General features: G+C 29.9%; 1 protein-coding gene across 1 annotated transcript; it reads right to left on the minus strand.

Moving 5' to 3' along the window:
* Positions 1–1,019: 1,019 nt before the first annotated feature.
* Positions 1,020–19,996, minus strand: LOC122512307. The gene is made up of 6 exons (XM_043628064.1): positions 18,023–19,996; positions 11,871–11,978; positions 10,686–10,850; positions 8,755–8,852; positions 1,971–2,133; positions 1,020–1,752 (listed from the first exon to the last, which is right to left on the minus strand). The coding sequence occupies exons 1-6, from the start codon at positions 18,201–18,203 to the stop codon at positions 1,508–1,510; spliced, it is 960 nt and encodes a 319-aa protein (XP_043483999.1). The 5' UTR covers positions 18,204–19,996; the 3' UTR covers positions 1,020–1,507.
* Between the last annotated feature and the right edge of the window lie 164 nt (positions 19,997–20,160).

Here is a 20,160-nt window from a genome sequence, read left to right on the forward strand (position 1 = left end):
AAATTTTTTTGGAAAATTTCAAAATAAAAAATTTTTGTAATATCATTGCTTGTCTTTTCAACTTTTTCGATATTTATCCGGCTATACTCTTTGTTTTAAGCTTAAAAATCATAAATATGAAGTTATAAAGAACTTAATATAATTCTTGTTTTGAAGTTTAAGCCAAAGAATCCAATTTTTCATTAAAAAATTTTGAAGACAATTTTTAAGTTTGTCAACATATAAAGAACTTAATGTTAAAAACTCATTACAACAATAAGTATAATGTGTCAGATTTCATACTTTTGTTTAAAGTTCTAAATTTTTGAACAACATATGAAAAGAAATCGCAAATATTGTTATCCATTTGGATAATAATTTCTTATGACATTTTCATTACAAAAATTTGTAGCTTCAAATAATTTTTTTGGGTTCTATAGAATTATGGAAATATGCATTTTCAAATTTCATGTAATCTAAATAAATAACAATATTTGCTCTTTCTTTTCAAAGTTGTTTCAAAAATTAACAAACTTTACACAAAAATATGAAATTTAGCATATTATACATTATACTTATTGTTATAATAATAATTCAACATCAATTTCTTTATAACTTCATATTTATGATTTTTATGCTTAAAAAATGTTTAATTATTAAAATCAAAACATATTTTTTGTTTTTAAGTGATTCTACACTGAAAATAATAATTTTTTTTCGGTAACGAATCCACTAGAAACAGAAATTGAGAGCCTGCATACAATAACAACCGCTGCGCTTGGTTGTAGGGGATAGTACCAGTCAGCTAGGTAGCAGTGAACGGCCCAGAGGCGCTCACTGCTGTCTGACTGGTATTATCCCCTACAACCAAGCGCAGCGGTTGTTATAGTATCCAGGCCCTCAATTTCATGTTTAACCTTAAATAAAAGAACATCTTCATTCAAAATTATGTTTAGTATAGCAGCAGGGCATTGACTAAGAACTAACGATCTGAAAAAAATATGAAAACTGTCAATGAAATTTCAGGTTTAATTTCATGTACAGAAAACTGGTTTATTATTGTTGTTATTATATCTGTGATTGTATTTTCCGTACAATTTTTTTAATAAATTTATTTTATAATTTCAAAAGTTATATTATGTCTATTAACATACCATTTTATGGTTACTTTGACATTAATAACATAAGTATCTACAAACTTTAGTTCATAAAACTAATTACAAAAAGCTTTGTATTTTTACATTTCCTTTTTTAATTTTTCTCATAGAAATATTTCGACTCTTTTATATAAAAAATTTAAAAATATCTTTTAAATGTACATTTTTAATATACAAGATAAAATAATATCGTTTATAATAAAATATCGTATTTGGTTTAAAGAAAGTATAGAACTGCTGGTTTAGTTCCTAAGGCAACTGGAATTTCACACAACCCATCAACATATGAATAAAAATTTCTTCAACTATTCAGTCAGTACATAATATGTTAACGACAACTGGCACGCTAGTTGCATATTTGTGATGTGACATTAAACTTCCGTAGAGTGTGTTTGAATGCGCACTTTCTTTTGCGAGCCATTTCTTGATAACGTTGGGCTATGTGTGGAAAATCCTGGATTGTGGATTCCTAATGGTTTAGGTTTCTTCAAAGAACTTCTAAGTGGCGAGGAGACACTGACCATACTTCCTGAAGTAGCAACAGATGCTATAGAACCATTGCCTGCAACGGATAAGTAAGGTGTCCTACTAGAATCAGTCATAGATATTGCTCCCCCTAAAAAAAGAATTTCTTGTAGACGTAGAAAGAATCTCATAATACACAATTATTCAAATCATAATTTCTGCTATAATCAAGACTTTTGCAGTTTTACTTATCAAAAATATTGGCAACATAGTGATTGTTTCCAGACATTAGATACTTTTAGGATATCTGTATACTTAAAATGTAAAAAGTAAGAAGTTTCTTATTCTGTATATTAATAGTAGATTTACCATTAGTTGGATGGTGATGTTCTCTATAACCAGGATTATTTATTGTTGTGCCTGGATCGCTTTGAACAGGTCTTAACTTTGTTGGGTCCCCTCCTCGACGAACATAAATCCCTTCATAAACAGAAGATACAAGGATGATGAAGCTCAAAGCGATGGAGGCTAACTAAAATAATAAAGGTAAGTACATTTATATAACAAATATGTACTGAAGTATCTAAATTTGTTAATCAAGTAAAGGATGAATTCCAAAGCAAAAATTTAGTTGTCTTGTTATAATCTGAAGTCGAAATATATTTCCCAATTATATGCAATTTCTTACAACTTAATCAGAGGTTTGTAATTTTTTAATTACTTCTGTTTTTATAAGTTCCCATAAAGCTTTTTTTTAGAAATTTATGAATACTGAAAATTTGAATACAATTGAGAATAATCCAGAGAAAAAACAAAAAACTCGAGCGCATTCGGTATCACCTCAAGACTATTGTGGAGTTGTATGTGGCTGACAATTATATTTAATGTTATAATAATTTAATTTAAAACAATTTGTTTTATTTACAAATATTACATGTATGTTAAGCAATTTTGAGTGTGGTTAGTACTTGGATGGGTGACCCTCTGTGAATTGCTACAGTTTCGGTATTTTTCGCTGATTGAGATATATCAAACGGGAGGTTTGATGCCGAGGTTATGTTTGTGCATTTGTGATGGCTATCCAAATGTACATTCATGACTCGACATCAATAAACCGGCTGTACTCGGGAAGTAGGTTTTCTGCAGTTTTCCTCTCCCCTGGCCAAATGTCCAGGCGAATGCGAGTACTCCTAACCTAAGTCGGCTGCAGCCGCAAAAGTAGGGACCCCAAGAGTTTGTGAGTTAGAGAAGTTTAGTAGTGATGTTGAGGAGATTGTAAAGGCCCGAAAGGGCATACAATGAAATTCTCCCTATAGTAAAAAACGATTTCTTCATATTTCCGAAGCTAGAGATATGAGAGGTGCAAAATAAGTATAAATTTTTTAGAAACAAAAGTGTCAAGGCAGTCTCCACCCTAAAAATAAATAAATAAACTATGTGATGTCTTCCACTTATTAAGTTTTCATAAAATTTAATTGTAAACAATCCAAGTGAAATAATTACTTATTAATTAATAACAGTTCTCAAGAATAAGTGGAAAATATCAACATATTGCCCAAGACTGAGTGGGCAATAACATTGCCAGGGCATATTATTGAATTTTTATGATTCTTGTTAAAAGAAAGTTGGACATGAATATTATATGTTGGTTAACATTGAAAAAATAGGACTCAGTCCAGTAAAAGTACATTAATTCATTTCCATCAAGCATCTTAGGGTGATGCGTATAGTGTATAGAGGGCCTTAGTTCCTAACTTCACTTTAAAGAGCCTTGAAACACAGGCGAAGATTATAAGGCGCGCTGCAGTGTACATAGTAGAGCAAATGGACTCAGTCCTCTACTTCGAAATTTTCACAATGAGGGAACGCAGGAGCGAAACCTGTCAAAATAAATGGCCGACGCGACGCGAGTGTTTCCTTTTATTCACTTCGTCAATTTTATATAAAGAAAACAATAACCAATCATTAAAAAAAAGAAAAATATGTTAAATGTGACGCGATCTGAAGAAAGGGACCTTAGAAGCAAAAAATTATAGGTTATGTTTGCAATTTTTTAAATGAAAATACAAAAAAAGGATCAACTGTCAATATAAATCATTAAAGTTTAAGTCTTCATTAAAACTAAAATATTTAATAAACACTGATTTTAATTCGAAATAAGTAAAAAGAAACTTTCAAACAAGAAAAAAGTAACTCTAACCCAACCTTAAAATGATTTGCTTCTAAGGTCCCTTTCTTCAGATCGCGTCACAAATGCACTCTTTATAAATATTCATATTCATTAATTCACAAGTTTTATTCTTCCCACATCTTCATACTTACAATTAACAACTAAATGCATCGGAAAATCTTACAATCATACGGGATTGAACACCTACCTAACCATACAAATCGCACGCTTTTACATTAAGCCTCTCGGCTACGCAATCGATGGGGAAAATTTCCTATTTAAGAAACATCCCTTACCAATGAAATAAATTAGATCATGCGTGGATTTTACTTTGTAATTAATGTAAGTATGGATGTCAACAATATTCATAATATTGAATAAATAATATTGTCAACTAGTTTAAATTTGATACGGTTATTAGAATTTAATAATAAATAAATAAAAAAACATTAATTTTTTCTTAACCTTTTTCAAGTTTGACAGTCCTCATGGTAAATTTGATTATTCTTTTTTTCCGTGTACAAAATAGTGAATTGTCCTTGAATGAAATGTATAATTAATTATTCTCAAAGCAATATTTCATAATTTAATTAACTTAACTGCACGGAGAGAAAAAAAAGTAAGCGGCTCTACCTGTCGGTAGAGCGGTTGCGTTAAATGCGAAACAGCCGTTCAACTTGAGGTTAAGCACGCTGCTTACTCTCGAGGGGAGAACGGTTCTCCTTTTTGGGAAAAGCGGGTACACTTTTTGGAAAGTAAGCGGCTCTATTTGTGTGGAGAAGAGAACCGATACTCCTCAAAAAGTATAACCGTTCGACGTTTGCGGCGCAACTGCTGCGCTTTATAAAGGGAAAACAGCGCTCTCTTGCCAAATCAAACGGCTCACTTTTTTTTCTCTCCGTGTGCACTGAATAATAATTCAGAGTAGTAAGAGTAAGTGAAACGGTAAGATAAGTGAACGAATATTACTGAGAGAGAGAGAGAGAGAGAGAGAGAGAGAGAGAGAGAGAGAGAGAGAGAGAGAGAGAGAGAGAGAGAGAGAGAGAGAGAGAGAGAGAGAGAATATGCAGCAATCGATAAATTTGACAAAAAAATTTTAAAAATAAAATTTTTTTGGAAACTTTCAACCCTTGCACATTTTTTAATTGTAGAAAAAGTTTAAAACTTACATAAGTGAGATCATTCAAGTCTCATCTTTAAGTTAAAACCAAAAGAGTTTAAAAATCTTATTCGGTTCGTAAGATATCATTGTAAACGTCCGAGCATTTTCAGCCAAAAACCGTTCAAAATTGACTAATTCAATGCATTTGTCAAAAAACATGCTTGGACGTTTACAATGATATCTTACGAACCGAATAAGATTTTTAAACTCTTCTGATCTTAAATTAAAGATGAGACTTGAATGATCACACTTATGTAAGTTCCAAATTTTTTCTCCAATTTTTAAAAAATGTGCAGGGGTTGAAAAAATTTCCAAAAAAATTTTATTTTTTAAATTTTTTTGTCAAATTTATCGATTGCTGCAAAATTTATATAAAGTATTAAAATTTTCAGTTATGTATCATTAATCGTAGAACTTAATAATCTTTCGAATGGTATATTTGTTAATTTTCTGACATTTGTATTTACAAAAAAATTGTGTTTTAAAGATTAGTATGTTTTTGGGCCGTGCACGTGCAGCCGTAACGATAATTCCCGACGGTAGTGTATCTATACTTTATGTGCACTGCGTTCATTTTTCGATAGAACTGGACTGAGTACTAGTTGTTCAATATTCGCTTCTATTATTGACTTGTGTTTTGTACACTGCCACGTTCTTTTAACAATTAGTACACGAGAAAGTCATTTCTCATTCTAATTTTTTATACTCTTATTCCCTCTTAGACTATTTAAACAGTCTTGTTTAAGCTGATCCCTATGTAGGATCCTACATAAGATCTTACATAGAATACTAACTATAAATTTATAAAAAATCCTAGAATTATTGTAAGAATCTACGTAGAAATCAATAAAAAAGCACATATATGGATTTGGCACAGGATTTTTTATGAGACTTGATATAGGAACGCGCATTCGTGTTACTGGATAAAAATATACGTTGATTCCAATATGATTACCTACATCTTTTCTGACATAATTTTGGTGTCAATTTCCTATGTCAATTTCCTTTGTCAATTTCCACCATACTTACCAATATAAAATCTTACAAAAATTCTTAGTTAAAATCTTACTTAATACACACTAAAAAAAAAGTTTTACTTTCAGCCTATTTTTGAGGCTGAATTTAAGATGTAAACGGAGTCAGCCCCGTTAAACAAGGACAGACTTATGTGAAATACATGGGCTGAATTTAAGGTGTAAACGGAGTCAGACTTTTTTTTTCCTGTGTAATTATTAAAAATTTGCCTATATAGAATCGTAGAAAAATTCCCACATAAAATCTTACTTAATTTTTAAAAATTTACCTATATAGAATCATACCAAACTTCCTACATAGAATCTTACTTACCCTATTAAAAATACCCACATGGGATCCTACATGGGATCTTACGTGGGTTCTTATACAAAAACCTGTATAAAATCCCAGATCCCACGTAAGAATCCACATGGGATCCCATGTAAAAGCACATGTATATTTGGGACACGATTTGAAACAGGAATTCATGTGGGAATTTGAGTTTGTGTATATCTACATAAAAATCCACATGAATACTACAGTTCATATACTTTCACCACCAGGTGGCGAGAGCGACTTCTCCCCCTGTTAACATGATTTTTTAACACTATATAACTGAGAGTTTATAGCTCAGAAGAAGTGTTTCAAATTATCGAATTTTTTTTCTTCCTGATGATTTGAAATGCTAATACAATTTATTATTTAATTTTTAATTAAATAATTTTTAATCCTTTGAAAATTCTCACAATGGATCCCTAATGTAATCACATATTAAATCTTTTGTGAAATCCTATATAAAATCTTATATGCACGGAGAGACTTTTAGTTAGAAAAATTACTTTATTGTATTTCGATATTTCTAATAAAACGTAAGAATTTAGGGATAATCGAGGTACGATGATGATAGTTCTTATTATAATAATATAAGTAGTGTTATTTTTTTTATCTACTATTGTAATTTTTAGGGAACAGAAGTTAGTATAAAAGTTTAGAAAGAATATTATTTGATGTTAAGACAATTGCAAATACGAGAATATGGAACTTATTTATAATACATTCTGATATTTTTATTTGTAAACCCAATATTTTGAATACTATTGAATGTAAAAAAATTTTAGATACTGTATTATTTTCAATACTAACACGCTCTGAAATGGTAAGCAGTTTGAATTTTTACAAAATCTTATTAGAATATTTTCACGAAGGTTTCCGAACAGTTCCGTCCACAACCGAAGACCAGTTAATGTTAGGCGAACACTCAGCAAACAACCGAGCGTCATCATCGTCTTGAAAGTATTTTGTTAAAAACGTTTCAAAAGTTATTAGTGATTAAACAATTGAATTGTGTAATAATATTATAATAAATCATGTATATATATATTTATATACATATGTATTATATACGTATACACGTGCCTAGTAACGCATTTTGTATACCCCTACCCTATATATATGCTATATATATATGTAGCATCCCCTGATCTTCACTTTTAGTATAAAGCTTTAGAAAAGATTAAAAAAACTTTGAGACTTATGACCAAAAGTGACGTTGACTATGTCTTTTCATAATCTTTATTAGAATTCTTCTAACTATACCTCGATTATCCTTAAATTCTTACGTTTTATTAGAAATATCGAAATACGATAAAGTAATTTTTCTAACTAAAAGTCTCTCCGTGTATGACACATGAAAACCCTTATGAAATCCCATATGAAATCCTTTATAGAATCCTTTATGTATTCTCACATAGAAATTCATGTGGATTTTTATGTAGATATACACAAACTCAAATTCCCACATGAATTCCTGTTTCAAATCGTGTCCCAAATATACATGTGCTTTTACATGGGATCCCATGTGGATTCTTACGTGGGATCTGGGATTTTATACAGGTTTTTGTATAAGAACCCACGTAAGATCCCATGTAGGATCCCATGTGGGTATTTTTAATAGGGTAAGTAAGATTCTATGTAGGAAGTTTGGTATGATTCTATATAGGTAAATTTTTAAAAATTAAGTAAGATTTTATGTGGGAATTTTTCTACGATTCTATATAGGCAAATTTTTAATAATTACACAGGAAAAAAAAAGTCTGACTCCGTTTACACCTTAAATTCAGCCCATGTATTTCACATAAGTCTGTCCTTGTTTAACGGGGCTGACTCCGTTTACATCTTAAATTCAGCCTCAAAAATAGGCTGAAAGTAAAACTTTTTTTTTAGTGTGTATTAAGTAAGATTTTAACTAAGAATTTTTGTAAGATTTTATATTGGTAAGTATGGTGGAAATTGACAAAGGAAATTGACATAGGAAATTGACACCAAAATTATGTCAGAAAAGATGTAGGTAATCATATTGGAATCAACGTATATTTTTATCCAGTAACACGAATGCGCGTTCCTATATCAAGTCTCATAAAAAATCCTGTGCCAAATCCATATATGTGCTTTTTTATTGATTTCTACGTAGATTCTTACAATCATTCTAGGATTTTTTATAAATTTATAGTTAGTATTCTATATAAGATCTTATGTAGGATCCTACATAGGGATTTTCAGTAGGGATGAATGAGATAACTTGTGTTGAGTCCCAAAGTCTTCAGCTATGGAACTTCTAATACTATAGTGTGTACCTGTCACATATTATTCTATAAAGGAGTACTACACTGATTGCATAAATCATTTTCCCATTTTTCTCTGTGAAGTTCAGATTAAGTTTACTATTAAAAATTACTGTATTTTCCAAGACAAAAACTTGTAGAGTGGATGTGGTTATTAAAGTTGTGCTTCCAGAAGAATAGATTTACCTGCATATAAAATCCTTCTCCTCTGACAATAATAAAACTATTGGCTTTATCATCCGTTTGAAGAGCAAATAACCCAGCTGCAACAATGGCTAAGAATGCTAGAACAGAGAAACAATACTAGTTGAATTTATCTTTATAAATGAAAAAACTAATTTCTAAATATACAGTAGAACCTCATCATTTATCCAGCATTCGGTTAACTGATCTTCCGCGATATCGGAGCTACTGGAAACTGCATTATTCAAAGTGTATGTTCGGATAACGCGGAAAAACTCAGATAAAATATATTAGAGTACAGATGCTTCCTTTATTTTTTATACAATCTGTCCTTAACTTTTAGTACAAACAGTATTTATTTATTTACTTGTTTACAGCCTTAAGGCATTTACAAGCGGAGATTCTCAGTACCTTACGTAATTACGGATATAAATTACATTAAAAGAAGAAAAAAAAATTATACAATTATTAGATTAATTTACATTTAAATTGATGACGAGTGCATATTAAAATTTTAGAAAATTGAAATACAACACTATCGAATATGGTTTATTGATTGGATTGCATTCGGTTTAAATTTCGCTTTATTTTATGTTAAAACTTTTTTTATTTTACTATCTGTGATAGTTCTCATAATTCATATTCTTGTCCAGGGGATAAAACTGCATTGGCGCCGTGACACTTTGTGCATTCTCTCACGGAGACTGCATTTTTTTAACACTTGTAATATTTCTTAATTCGTCATCGTACACAAACTTTATTCTTGCTCACCAAAGGACCAAACACCACTCAAGACCAACATCAAATTCCACTAAAAAGTAACCCTTCATTTCAGCTCCTTGGTGGGAAAAATGCATGTAATGAAGCTGTGCTCAATAGAAAATCAGCTCTTCGTACATACAGACACACCTGCAACTTTTAAAAGTATATCCTTCTAAAAGCAGCAGAATGCAAAAAGCTGTTTCTTAATTTTAGAAGAGAATCTTTTAAAAATCAAATCATTCAAAAATGGATTCACTAGGTCTAGACAAATCAATTATGAAATTATTCGTAACTTCCCCAACAAAGCGAAATCTGTTCTCCTAGACATTTTCAATTGTATCCTATCAGCAGGAGTCTTTCCCTCATCATGGAATAATTTTCTAAGCATCTTTCTACATAAATCTTTCCCGGTAAGTTTTGACCAATTGCACTAGCTTCATGCTTATTTAAACTTCTTGAAAAAGTAATACAGAACAGAATCAACTGGTATTCAGAACACAACTTAATATTATACCCATCCCTATTCGGCTTTCGAAAATGCAAATGCTGTGGAGACAACTTAGTCATCTTGGCTACAGAAATATGGACCGGCTTTTGTAACAAAAAAAGCACAGCAGAACTTTTCTTAGACATCAAAAGCGCTTTCCACTAGAAAAACAAAGTTTAAATTTTAACCTGATTTTGGGGTAAATATTCGCTGCAATAAATTTTCACCCAAGTGAGGGCGCCACTTTCTATGTGAATTAGCATTGGTTAAAATTCCCCGCAACAAAATTTATACTATCTTTTTTTCTGTGTCCCCAGTGTCAGACCTGATGTTTTAGCTGAAGACATTTGTGACCTTGGCCGTTGCACACAAAAGCTGTTTTTCGAAGTCGACAGCTTATTTCCTAAAGGAAACCCAATTGGACTGCCACAAGGCAGCATCATTAATCCTGCCCTCTACTCAATTTATACTGGAGAACTTTCTTCTTGCATCCGTGTTAGAATTTTCTGACAATCTTGCGGTCATCAGTAGATCGCATAACCCAATAGAATGCATTCACTCTTTGCAAATTTGTATCAATTCCATCTCAAACTTCTTAAAAAACAAATTATGCAAATGTTTCCTTTTCTTTCATGAAAAATTATTTTGAATGCTTATTATACTAAATATTATTAATTACACATACTTGATAAAGTAGAAAGTGCAACTTTCCCTATAGTTGCCATATTATATGAAAGAATCATTCGTTTTGCTGACGATGCCATAGATAATTGAATGAGTGTTAAGCCTGTGATAAATGCAAGTAAAACTGAAGATCCAGCAGCGGCTAAACCAGAAACCCATACAGCATCTGGAAATTTAAAATAATATAATCAATTTTTTCTCTTTTCCTTTACTATATAATCGCTAGTTTTGTTAAACATCTCACCCAAATTGGGTGAACTTGTCGCCCAATTTGGATGAGATGTTTTCCTTATTCGCTATTAGAGTAAACAGGTAACTGACTCGACTATAATTGTAAGTATTATGCGACACGTCCACCCAAAATAAGAGCAAGCGGTTCACCTGTAGGGGAGAATGGGGTAGCCCCGAACACTTAAGCTTTTTGGTGAATAATTTGTGTTCATAGTTTTGGAATATTAATTAAATTTTTTTATATCAAACAGAAGGCTTCTTTCAATCTTTAACATAAATTCATTTGTAAAATAATCAAACCTTTTAAAAGAAAAATAAGGACAAATATGAGTATTAAAATCCCAACCTTCAACAATTTGTCGGGTAGTCTCGGACAAGCGTCAAAATATTTTATATTTTAATTATTGGACTTGATAGAGTATCATCAAATTGTGCGTAAACAATGAAAATAGACCACGTAATATAGAAATAAATTGAAAAATCTATTTAATATTTACAGAAAGTCAACAAAAAATAAGGTTTTATAAGACGTTCAATGTGACGCACATAAATTTTTTAAAGTGTCTGGACACTTTCAGGTTTTTAGAAAATTCAAGATTTTTAAATAAAGAAAATGAAAAAGTAAGTCAATATTTCAAAAATAAAAGTTACACTGTATTATACATATATCACTTGTAATTTGTTTCAATAGTAAAAACACATTATTATGTTAGAAATCAAGAGTGTCCGGGCGGGCTATTTCATATTCTTCCCTATTTAGCGCAACAGTTTTAAATTAGAATTCAACTACTCGACCAATGTTTTTTCAGTGCATAAATTCAACGAAAATGTCAATTTTATTTCGCCTATAACATAAATGTTAAAAGGCTTAATAAAGTAGGAATAATTTAAGTTCTTTCAAAAAATATGTAATTGACACTTTCAATGTTAAGGTCCGTAAACAATAATAACTTACACACTGGTTTAAATCTGGACACACCCTGGCCACATTTTTCACGACCATAAAGTAAATATTTGCATTGTCTCCAAGGTCCGAAGTACCCTCTTTCAGTTCCACTGCCAGCTAAAACAAGTAGACTTTAATGATAAAGTGAAATTTCAGTGTATTAGCTAAGAGTTTTATAGAGATGGGAAGACTCGTGGTATCTTTTATTTTTTCTTCAACTCTGAAAATGAACGTACGTAATGTAATATACACGTACACCATCCACGCAATCTAAGAACGGTCCAGTAATAATGACCAATTGAATTTACAGTAATAAGTTAGCAAAGTGTAGGGTAAAGTGCGGATAGATGCCCCCTTTCTCAGATCTCAAATATAATAATTATTGTAATAAATGATAATAACTTACCGCAGGGGGCGTCTAACTCTAATATATATGGCCAAATGCAGACCTTTCGTATTTTTGTTCTGATTAATTTATTATTTATTGTACATAGGTATTTGGTCCTTAAATATATTAATGATAAATCTATCCGCACTTTACCCTAAATATGCTCATACCACCCCACTCTACCCTAAGTTCCATAGGAAGGTATTGCGCAAAAGTATTTTTAAGAATGATTCATTTGTAATTTTAAAAGCTTACCTTGTAGGCTTATAGTGTAAATTTACTGCAACCTTACATCTTCGTAAATTGTACAAATATAATTCATAAATTTTAATAAAATTCTTGGCAAAATTTCAATTGAGGGCCTGGAACAGATAACTGCCTGCTACACATGGTTGAAAGGGACTATACCAGTCAGACAACAGTGAGCGCCTCTAGGCCTCTCACTGCTGTCTGACTGGTATATTCCTTTTCAGCCATGCGTAGCAGGCAGTTATCTCCGTTCCAGACCCTCAATTATTTTTAAAAAATTTCCTCAATTCTTAAATAAATAAATAAATTCACCCGTGTAGAAATCACCATGCTATGCCTAAAATGATTATTGGCCCTAGCTTGGACCTAACATGGCAACCCCTTTTTATATATCCTGGGCTGGTCCTAACTTGGTACTAGCTAGGAGATCCAGTTATGACTTAGAAAAATTTTTAGGAAAATAAAGTGTCAAAATTGATACATGAAAAACATGTAAAAATTGATAAATATTCTCAATTAATATTTATAAAATTAATTGATAATCATATTTGTTTAAACAATTTATTGTTTGACATAAATCAGAAAATTATACAAATACTATAAAATAAAGTTAATTTATTAATTTATTGATTCGGCAATTGTTTAAACAAATAATTGTTATTTACTAACTTTTTACACAATCAACCTAGAAATTAGCAGTTTTTTCTAATTTTGCAATAAGTAAATACTCAGATTAGTTAATTGCAAAATTTTAAAAGACTACAAGTGTCTAGACGCTTTATTGTCTTAAGAATTAATAAATAACAACAATTTTTTGTTTAAACAAATGCTGAATTGTTAAAATTATAAATTATCTTCATATTTCACTACTCAAGTGTAATAATCGCGAAGTTAGATAAAAAAACTGCAAATTTTTAAGTAATTTGTTACAAAAGTTAATAAAACAGCAAAATCTATTTATTTATTTAAACAGATACAGACTGCAATATAATTATCATTAGTAAAATATATGTCTAATTTCGTTCGCTGATTTTAAGTTTCGTTTAAGTTGGTGCTAAACACTAAGAGATATTGCAATTCGAATGTGGGCTGACCCACCCAGGTCCAACCCAGGACCTACCTGGGCTTCCTAGTTTCATTAGCAAAAATTTCTAAGTCCAAGTCTAAAAAATTTTTTGCACCAAAAAATTAATGCTTAAAATGATTTAGAATAATGAAAAACGTGTTTTTAACATTTTTTTTGACATTTTTTTAAAAAGTGGATCATCCGCTTAATTAATTAGGAAAAATTTCCAAGTCCAAAAGACGAATATTTTTTTTTAGACCAAGAAATTAATGTTAAAAATGATTGAGAACAATGAAAAACCTGTTTTTAACGAAAATGTATAGATATTTTTTTTCTTGATATAATATAAAAATATTAATTTTTGAATTTTTATATTTGGATATTATTTTATTATTATTGTTGTTGTTAAACTATTTTTTTTATTTATTATCGTGTAGTAGTGTCAATAATTACTATATTGAATCATCAAAAGCAAGTCCACAAGTCACTGACAATAAAAATTTTGATCTCAACTAGTTTCATTAGCATAGTGGTTAGGGCGTTAGTCTCGTAGTCCGTAGGTCGTAGGTTCGATTCCCGCGTGCGTTAGATTTTATTTACTTCTTAGGTTTGCGTTTATTCCGATTTTTCTGCATTGTATTCGTATAAGTATGCAATTTAATGATTATATATACTGTAAAATAATTTAATTAGCAAATTTCTAATTTTTTTATAATTTTTAATGTATATATTAGAGGAATATATATTAATCTCTACATATACTAACATTATTTATGAATTCGCTTTTGGTCATCATTTAATTAAAAAAAATAATAATTAATTAAAACTAATACTTATTATTAATAACACAGCCACACAAAAAAAAAAAAGTTCTGATCTGGGGGTCTCACTATGTAGACTTTATGTTTTTTGGGTCGCTGAATCCGAATCCGAGGTCCATTTAACCTCATCAGATCAGGATTTTGACATAACCTCAAAAAACCAATATGGCGGACACATTTTTGAAAAGTTCATTGGATTCGCTTCAAATTCGTTACTCGGGGGTTTTTGGGGTCGCTGATTACGAATTTGAAGTCTGATTTCAAAAATTCAAAATAGCGGATCCAATATGGCGGACACGTTTTTGAAAACTTCATCGGATTCGCTTGAAATTCGTTACTCTGGGGTTTTTGGGGTCGCTGATTACGAATCTGATGTCGGTTTTTCAAAATTCAAAATGGCGGATCCAATATGGCTGACACATACATATTGGATGCGCCATTTTGAATTTTTGAAATCTGACTTCAAATTCGTAATCAGCGACCCCAAAAACCCCCGAGTAACGAATTTCAAGCGAATCCGATGAATTTTTCAAAAACGTGTCCGCCATATTGGATCCGCCATTTTGAATTTTTGAAATCAGACTTCAAATTCGTAATCAGCGACCCCAAAAACTCCCGAGTAACAAATTTGAAGCGAATCCAATGAACTTTTCAAAAATGTGTCCGCCATATTGGTCTTTTGAGGTTATGTCAAAATCCTGATCTGATGGGGTTAAATGGACCTCGGATTCGGATTCAGCGACCCAAAAAACATAAAGTCTACATAGTGAGACCCCCAGATCAGAACTTTTTTTTTTTTTTGTGTGGCTGTGTAATTTAGGTTATTTCTTTAGCAAATATTATAAACTAATCAAAATTAAAATAAAGTATATAAATAAACTGGTCATAACTAGGCTCCCAAGTTAGGACCAGGCTAGAATCGCATCACCAGCCATTGTTGGTCCAACCTACACTGCCAACCTAGGACCAAGCTATTAACAGGGCAAAATAGGTAGGACCTGGCTAGGACCAATTTTCATTTTCCACACAGGCAATGAATTTTAATCGGTATCTACTATTCTAATAAAATTTTTCAAAAGAATTCAATTATTTAAAAAAAAATTTAATAAATTTCTACACAAACCTTTAATTATTTTTAAAAAAATAATAAAAATTTCACAGGAATTTCATTATTTACCAATTTTTTTATAAACTTCCCAATAATTCAATTATTTGCATAAATAATAAAACTTATTGCAGAATTTTAATTATTTTTAATACAATTTTAATCGAATTCGTCGAAAAATGTAAATATTTATAAATACTTTGGAAATATATTACCCTTGTAGGTACAAGTTAATACACAAATTTATAGGTCCAACCCCCCACTCCTGTAAAAATTGTCTAGTACCTACAAATTTTATCAGATTTTATGTTCTTGGTCTTAAATTACTAAAAGTTCTCTCAAAGTCGATTTTTGAATTTTTAATTGTTTATATCTCTTTCTTGGTACTCAAATTTAACAAATTACAATATTTTTTGAAAAAATCATGTTTATTTTTTTAGTTTTCCATTGCACATGATTGAAATCAATGTAAATTAGTCTAGTATGATCACCGGTCAAATAATAATGCATAATGCAATTTATTTAAATTGTTGCAAACAATGTTAATTAACAAATAACTTTGGTGTTTGGTCCTTCTTCATAAAAGAAATTTTTTTTTTGCAGACTAAATTTATGTTTATTTAAGTAATTAATGTCTATTTTGGTATAAAATTATTTTAAAATTAATAATTATCATTGTTATTATAACAATTATATGAATAATAATTAAGTTTCTTTTCTATTTGTAAACATTTTCGGCATTTTTTAAACTTTATTTAAATGTCTATATCATATGTAGATACATTCTTTCAAAAACTTAAAAATTTTATTAGCATAAACAATAACATTTATTATAAACAAATTATTTACTTTTTAAACAAATAAATGTCTTACTGCAAACACAATTTTTTCTTTTTTATTTTTTATATTTACTCTGATAAAAATAAACTACTCATAATGAACTGGAAATGTATCAAATAATTTATTTAATTTTTATAACGATTATAAGTTAACAAATATTTAACTTTATTCTTTTTTCACAGTCAAAAGTTATTTATTTATATACATTTAAATTTATACTGTTTTAACTGAAAAATTGTTTACTTCATTAAAAATCATTTCAGTGTTTATAATAATAATTAATATAATTTTTACAAAAAAAGAATAAATAATTATTAACTATTAAAAACAACACCAAACTTGCAAAAAATTGCAAAAAACTATTTATTTTAAAAAATTTTTGCATATGTAATTTTTTTTAAATCAATAAAATATTTTAAAATTACATAAAAAAACCTTTCGAAACCACTTTTTACTTTTTTTTAATCGAATATAATTTAAGTAGAAACTACAAATGTTTAAAAAAAAACGCATGTTCGAGTTTAAGCCGAAATTTCAACCCCCCCTACCATCTTGACAGAGGTAGGGTTGGATCTTTAAATTTGTGTATTAACTTACTGATACCTACTAGGGTAACATACTTCCAAAGTATAAAGAAAATTACGTTTTTCTACATCATTTTTCAAAGCTAAATCAATTGCAAATTGTTTATCAGATCAAATCAAAGAATTTTTTTAAATATAGACAAGTAATTGAATTTCGATTATTTGAAATTCCCGCTATATATCCCGTGCAAGAATGTAACTACTTGACCCCTATTAGGGCTCAGATCAGGACCACGCAGGATTTCAATTTTGAACTGGTAAAATATTTAATATTATTAATTAGATAAAAATAATATATTAATAAATAAAAATTGGTTATAAATTATCTTGAATAGGTCGACAACGACCATTATTAATGAAAAAATCTCATTATATTTTTTTCTGCACGGGTATTTACATAAATTTATGTAATTAATTTAATTAATAAAATATTAGCTTTCTTAAAAATAGCAATGTAATAATGTGCATAAGGTTGAGTACATAGCATTTTTCATTTATTTAGATAAAGTTTGTTACTTCCTCAATCTTGAGGAAGTGATATATATATATATATATATATATATATATATATATATATATATATATATATATATATATATATATATATATATATATATATATGTATGTACCCAATCTTGCATGTCAATGAAATAGAAGAAAGTTTACATCATAGAATCTGCAAGCTCGCGTAACCGGGTTTGTTGGACAAACTGTGCAGTTTTCAAGATAACTACAATCTTCTAAAAATATATTAATAAATGAGTGTAAAATAAATCATAATGGCAGTAATTTTCAATAGCAATTAACTTTAAGTTGGCAATAAATTTTATGTATATCAACTAAATTTTTGGTCTGTAAACTCTATAGGAATAAAAATACCAACATAATCTTGTTAAAAAATGAACTTTTGCTAAATTAAAATTTCTTGAAACATAAAACAAATTTTAAGCTTACAGTAATCAGATCATAAAAATGATATATTATATGCTTACAGGGAGTGGGTGCTACGAGTGTAGATTCTTTCACTTTTAATACATGAATGAAAATGGTCATCAAGTTCAATTCCTGTGAATAAGAAACATTACTTTTAATAATTCGTTTCACCTACCATCTGGATTTGAAAAATATCCCCAAGTTGGCAAAGCAGTCGCCGCTGATTGGAGAATTACTGCCAATAATGCTAAACCCAAAACATAAGTAGATATACGTGCAGCAAGTGCCCGTTTTTCTCCGAGACGTGGGTTGGTCGGTGTTGAGATCACGCTATTCACAGTATGTGGATCTGCCATTCTTCATACTATTATATGTATATACGTATATATTTGTAACTAGTACATCAGGATTGCACAAACGACCAAGTAATTCTAGTCACATACTTTTCTTAAACATTATATTTTTCTAAAGCACTTTCGTACATGCTTTATTAAATGGACGGAAAATATATCATGTTATTCAGTGAGCAACTTCATTTCACAGTCTCATTATTTCTTATTTTAGTCAACTTTTCTTAAATTGTTTACAATAAGTAAACTTGTGTCATCTGTCGAAGAATGTTAAGAAACGTTGACGAAACTCTTTTTTTCCCTTTCTCGGCTTAACAACGATTCGAGTTAGACATTTTTTCTACGTTGCAACATACTTTCGCCTTCAATAATACTTGTGCTTAATAACTCCATAATACTCAACATAATACACAATTTACTTTTTGTGACACATTTTTTATGTAATTACATTTGTGCGTGTTCATAAGCATGTATCATTTAAGCCAGATGACATATGTCTATGAATTAATTCTATAACGCTGCTTTTCGTCAATGGATATCTCATTTCACCTGCTTTTCTTTTATTACAAAATCTGATAAGCCAGAAACGACTTTTCGTTCCACATAGTTGTTTAAAATACTTTTTTCTTTCTCTGTATAATATTTTTATCTTATATACATGTAAATAAAGTATATTATTACATTCTGTACGTAGTTAAATTATGGAATACTTTTCTCATATAAATTGAATACAACTTCCTCCTGTACATTATGTTTAAAATAATTGGAATTTCACAAAAGTTTGTTGTGCTTCATGTCTTTCTTTAAATATTCTTGTCTTACTTTAATTATTTTCGATATGTTGAAATGGACTCCCTCTTCTTCATATTCTAATTTCTAACAGAAGACATATGGATGTACTTTGATAATAAATATTATTAACTGAATGCTAAATGTAAGCAATAAATATTGACAATTTCTTATCACTCTATTGAATTGTTTCTTTTTTGATTATTTGATAGGTAGCAGCAGACTTTTCAAGTGAAAGATGATGAGATTTTATTAGTAATTGATATTAGGAACGTACAGGTTGATGTGTAAAGAGAAAGACGAAGGTTAGGTCCGTTAAAACTAGACATGCTTCCTTAGTGTTTACAAACTTATACCGGCAGTCGTGATAGTCTGTTAAGCATGGCTGAAAATGTATAACGGAGTCTTCTACTCTTTCCTTTCATAGTCCTTCCTTTCATTTTAATTTCCAACTTTTAAATCCATTTCATCTCATTATCCAATTTCTTAAAGTCTGTTGTGAATACGAGTATTACTTATGCCTATACTATGTACATTTGCATGCAAGCAGTTGTAAAAATATTTGAAATATCAAAAAATAATCACTCATTAGAATTGCTGAAGGTTGCAGTATCACAGGGAATCACATTTTTATTGTTTGAAAATATATAGATTGTACGCAATTATATACATGATGTTTCGAAATGGAGAACGCACCTTTGCCACTAGTCACAGGAGAGGCTTTCGAAGCACAAGATCGAAACGATTGAGAAACACTTCTGACAAGGTCACTTTCTAATTTTAAAACTTTGGGTTCACTTGCTTTTTCACTGTTCATCACATTTTCCATATAATTAAGTATTTCATTTCACAATAAAAACCATAAGAAAAATAAGTTCACCAAACATTGTTTGTACCTGCGTGTTTGAGACAGTATGAAAAAGCGTGACATCACGAGTCTGCGCCTTGCACAGTACTAATGGGAATTGTTGACACTGACAAGCTATATTCAAGCCTTTATGCTTTCTATTCCACACATCAGTGACGAGGATCGCTCTACGCTCTTACTATATGAAAACCCACCTTCCAGTAGAGTGCACATCAGAGAAAAATGTTAATTTTATAATCACTCAAACTCAACATTTCATATAAAAACGAAACATGATTTCATTAAGTTATATACTACACATTAAGA

The sequence above is a fragment of the Leptopilina heterotoma genome, unplaced genomic scaffold (assembly GCF_015476425.1).
Source record: "Leptopilina heterotoma isolate Lh14 unplaced genomic scaffold, ASM1547642v1 Lhet_97, whole genome shotgun sequence".
Lineage (NCBI taxonomy): Eukaryota > Metazoa > Arthropoda > Insecta > Hymenoptera > Figitidae > Leptopilina > Leptopilina heterotoma.

Coding starts and splice junctions, on each gene's coding strand:
- LOC122512307 (XM_043628064.1), bottom strand. CDS start 18,203: ATGGCAGATCCACATACTGTGAATAGCGTGATCTCAACACCGACCAAC. Junction 11,979..18,022: donor ATATTTTTCAAATCCAGATG/GTAGGTGAAACG, acceptor TACTTGTTTTAG/CTGGCAGTGGAACTGAAAGA. Junction 10,851..11,870: donor GTCCAGATTTAAACCAGTGT/GTAAGTTATTAT, acceptor TTAAATTTCCAG/ATGCTGTATGGGTTTCTGGT.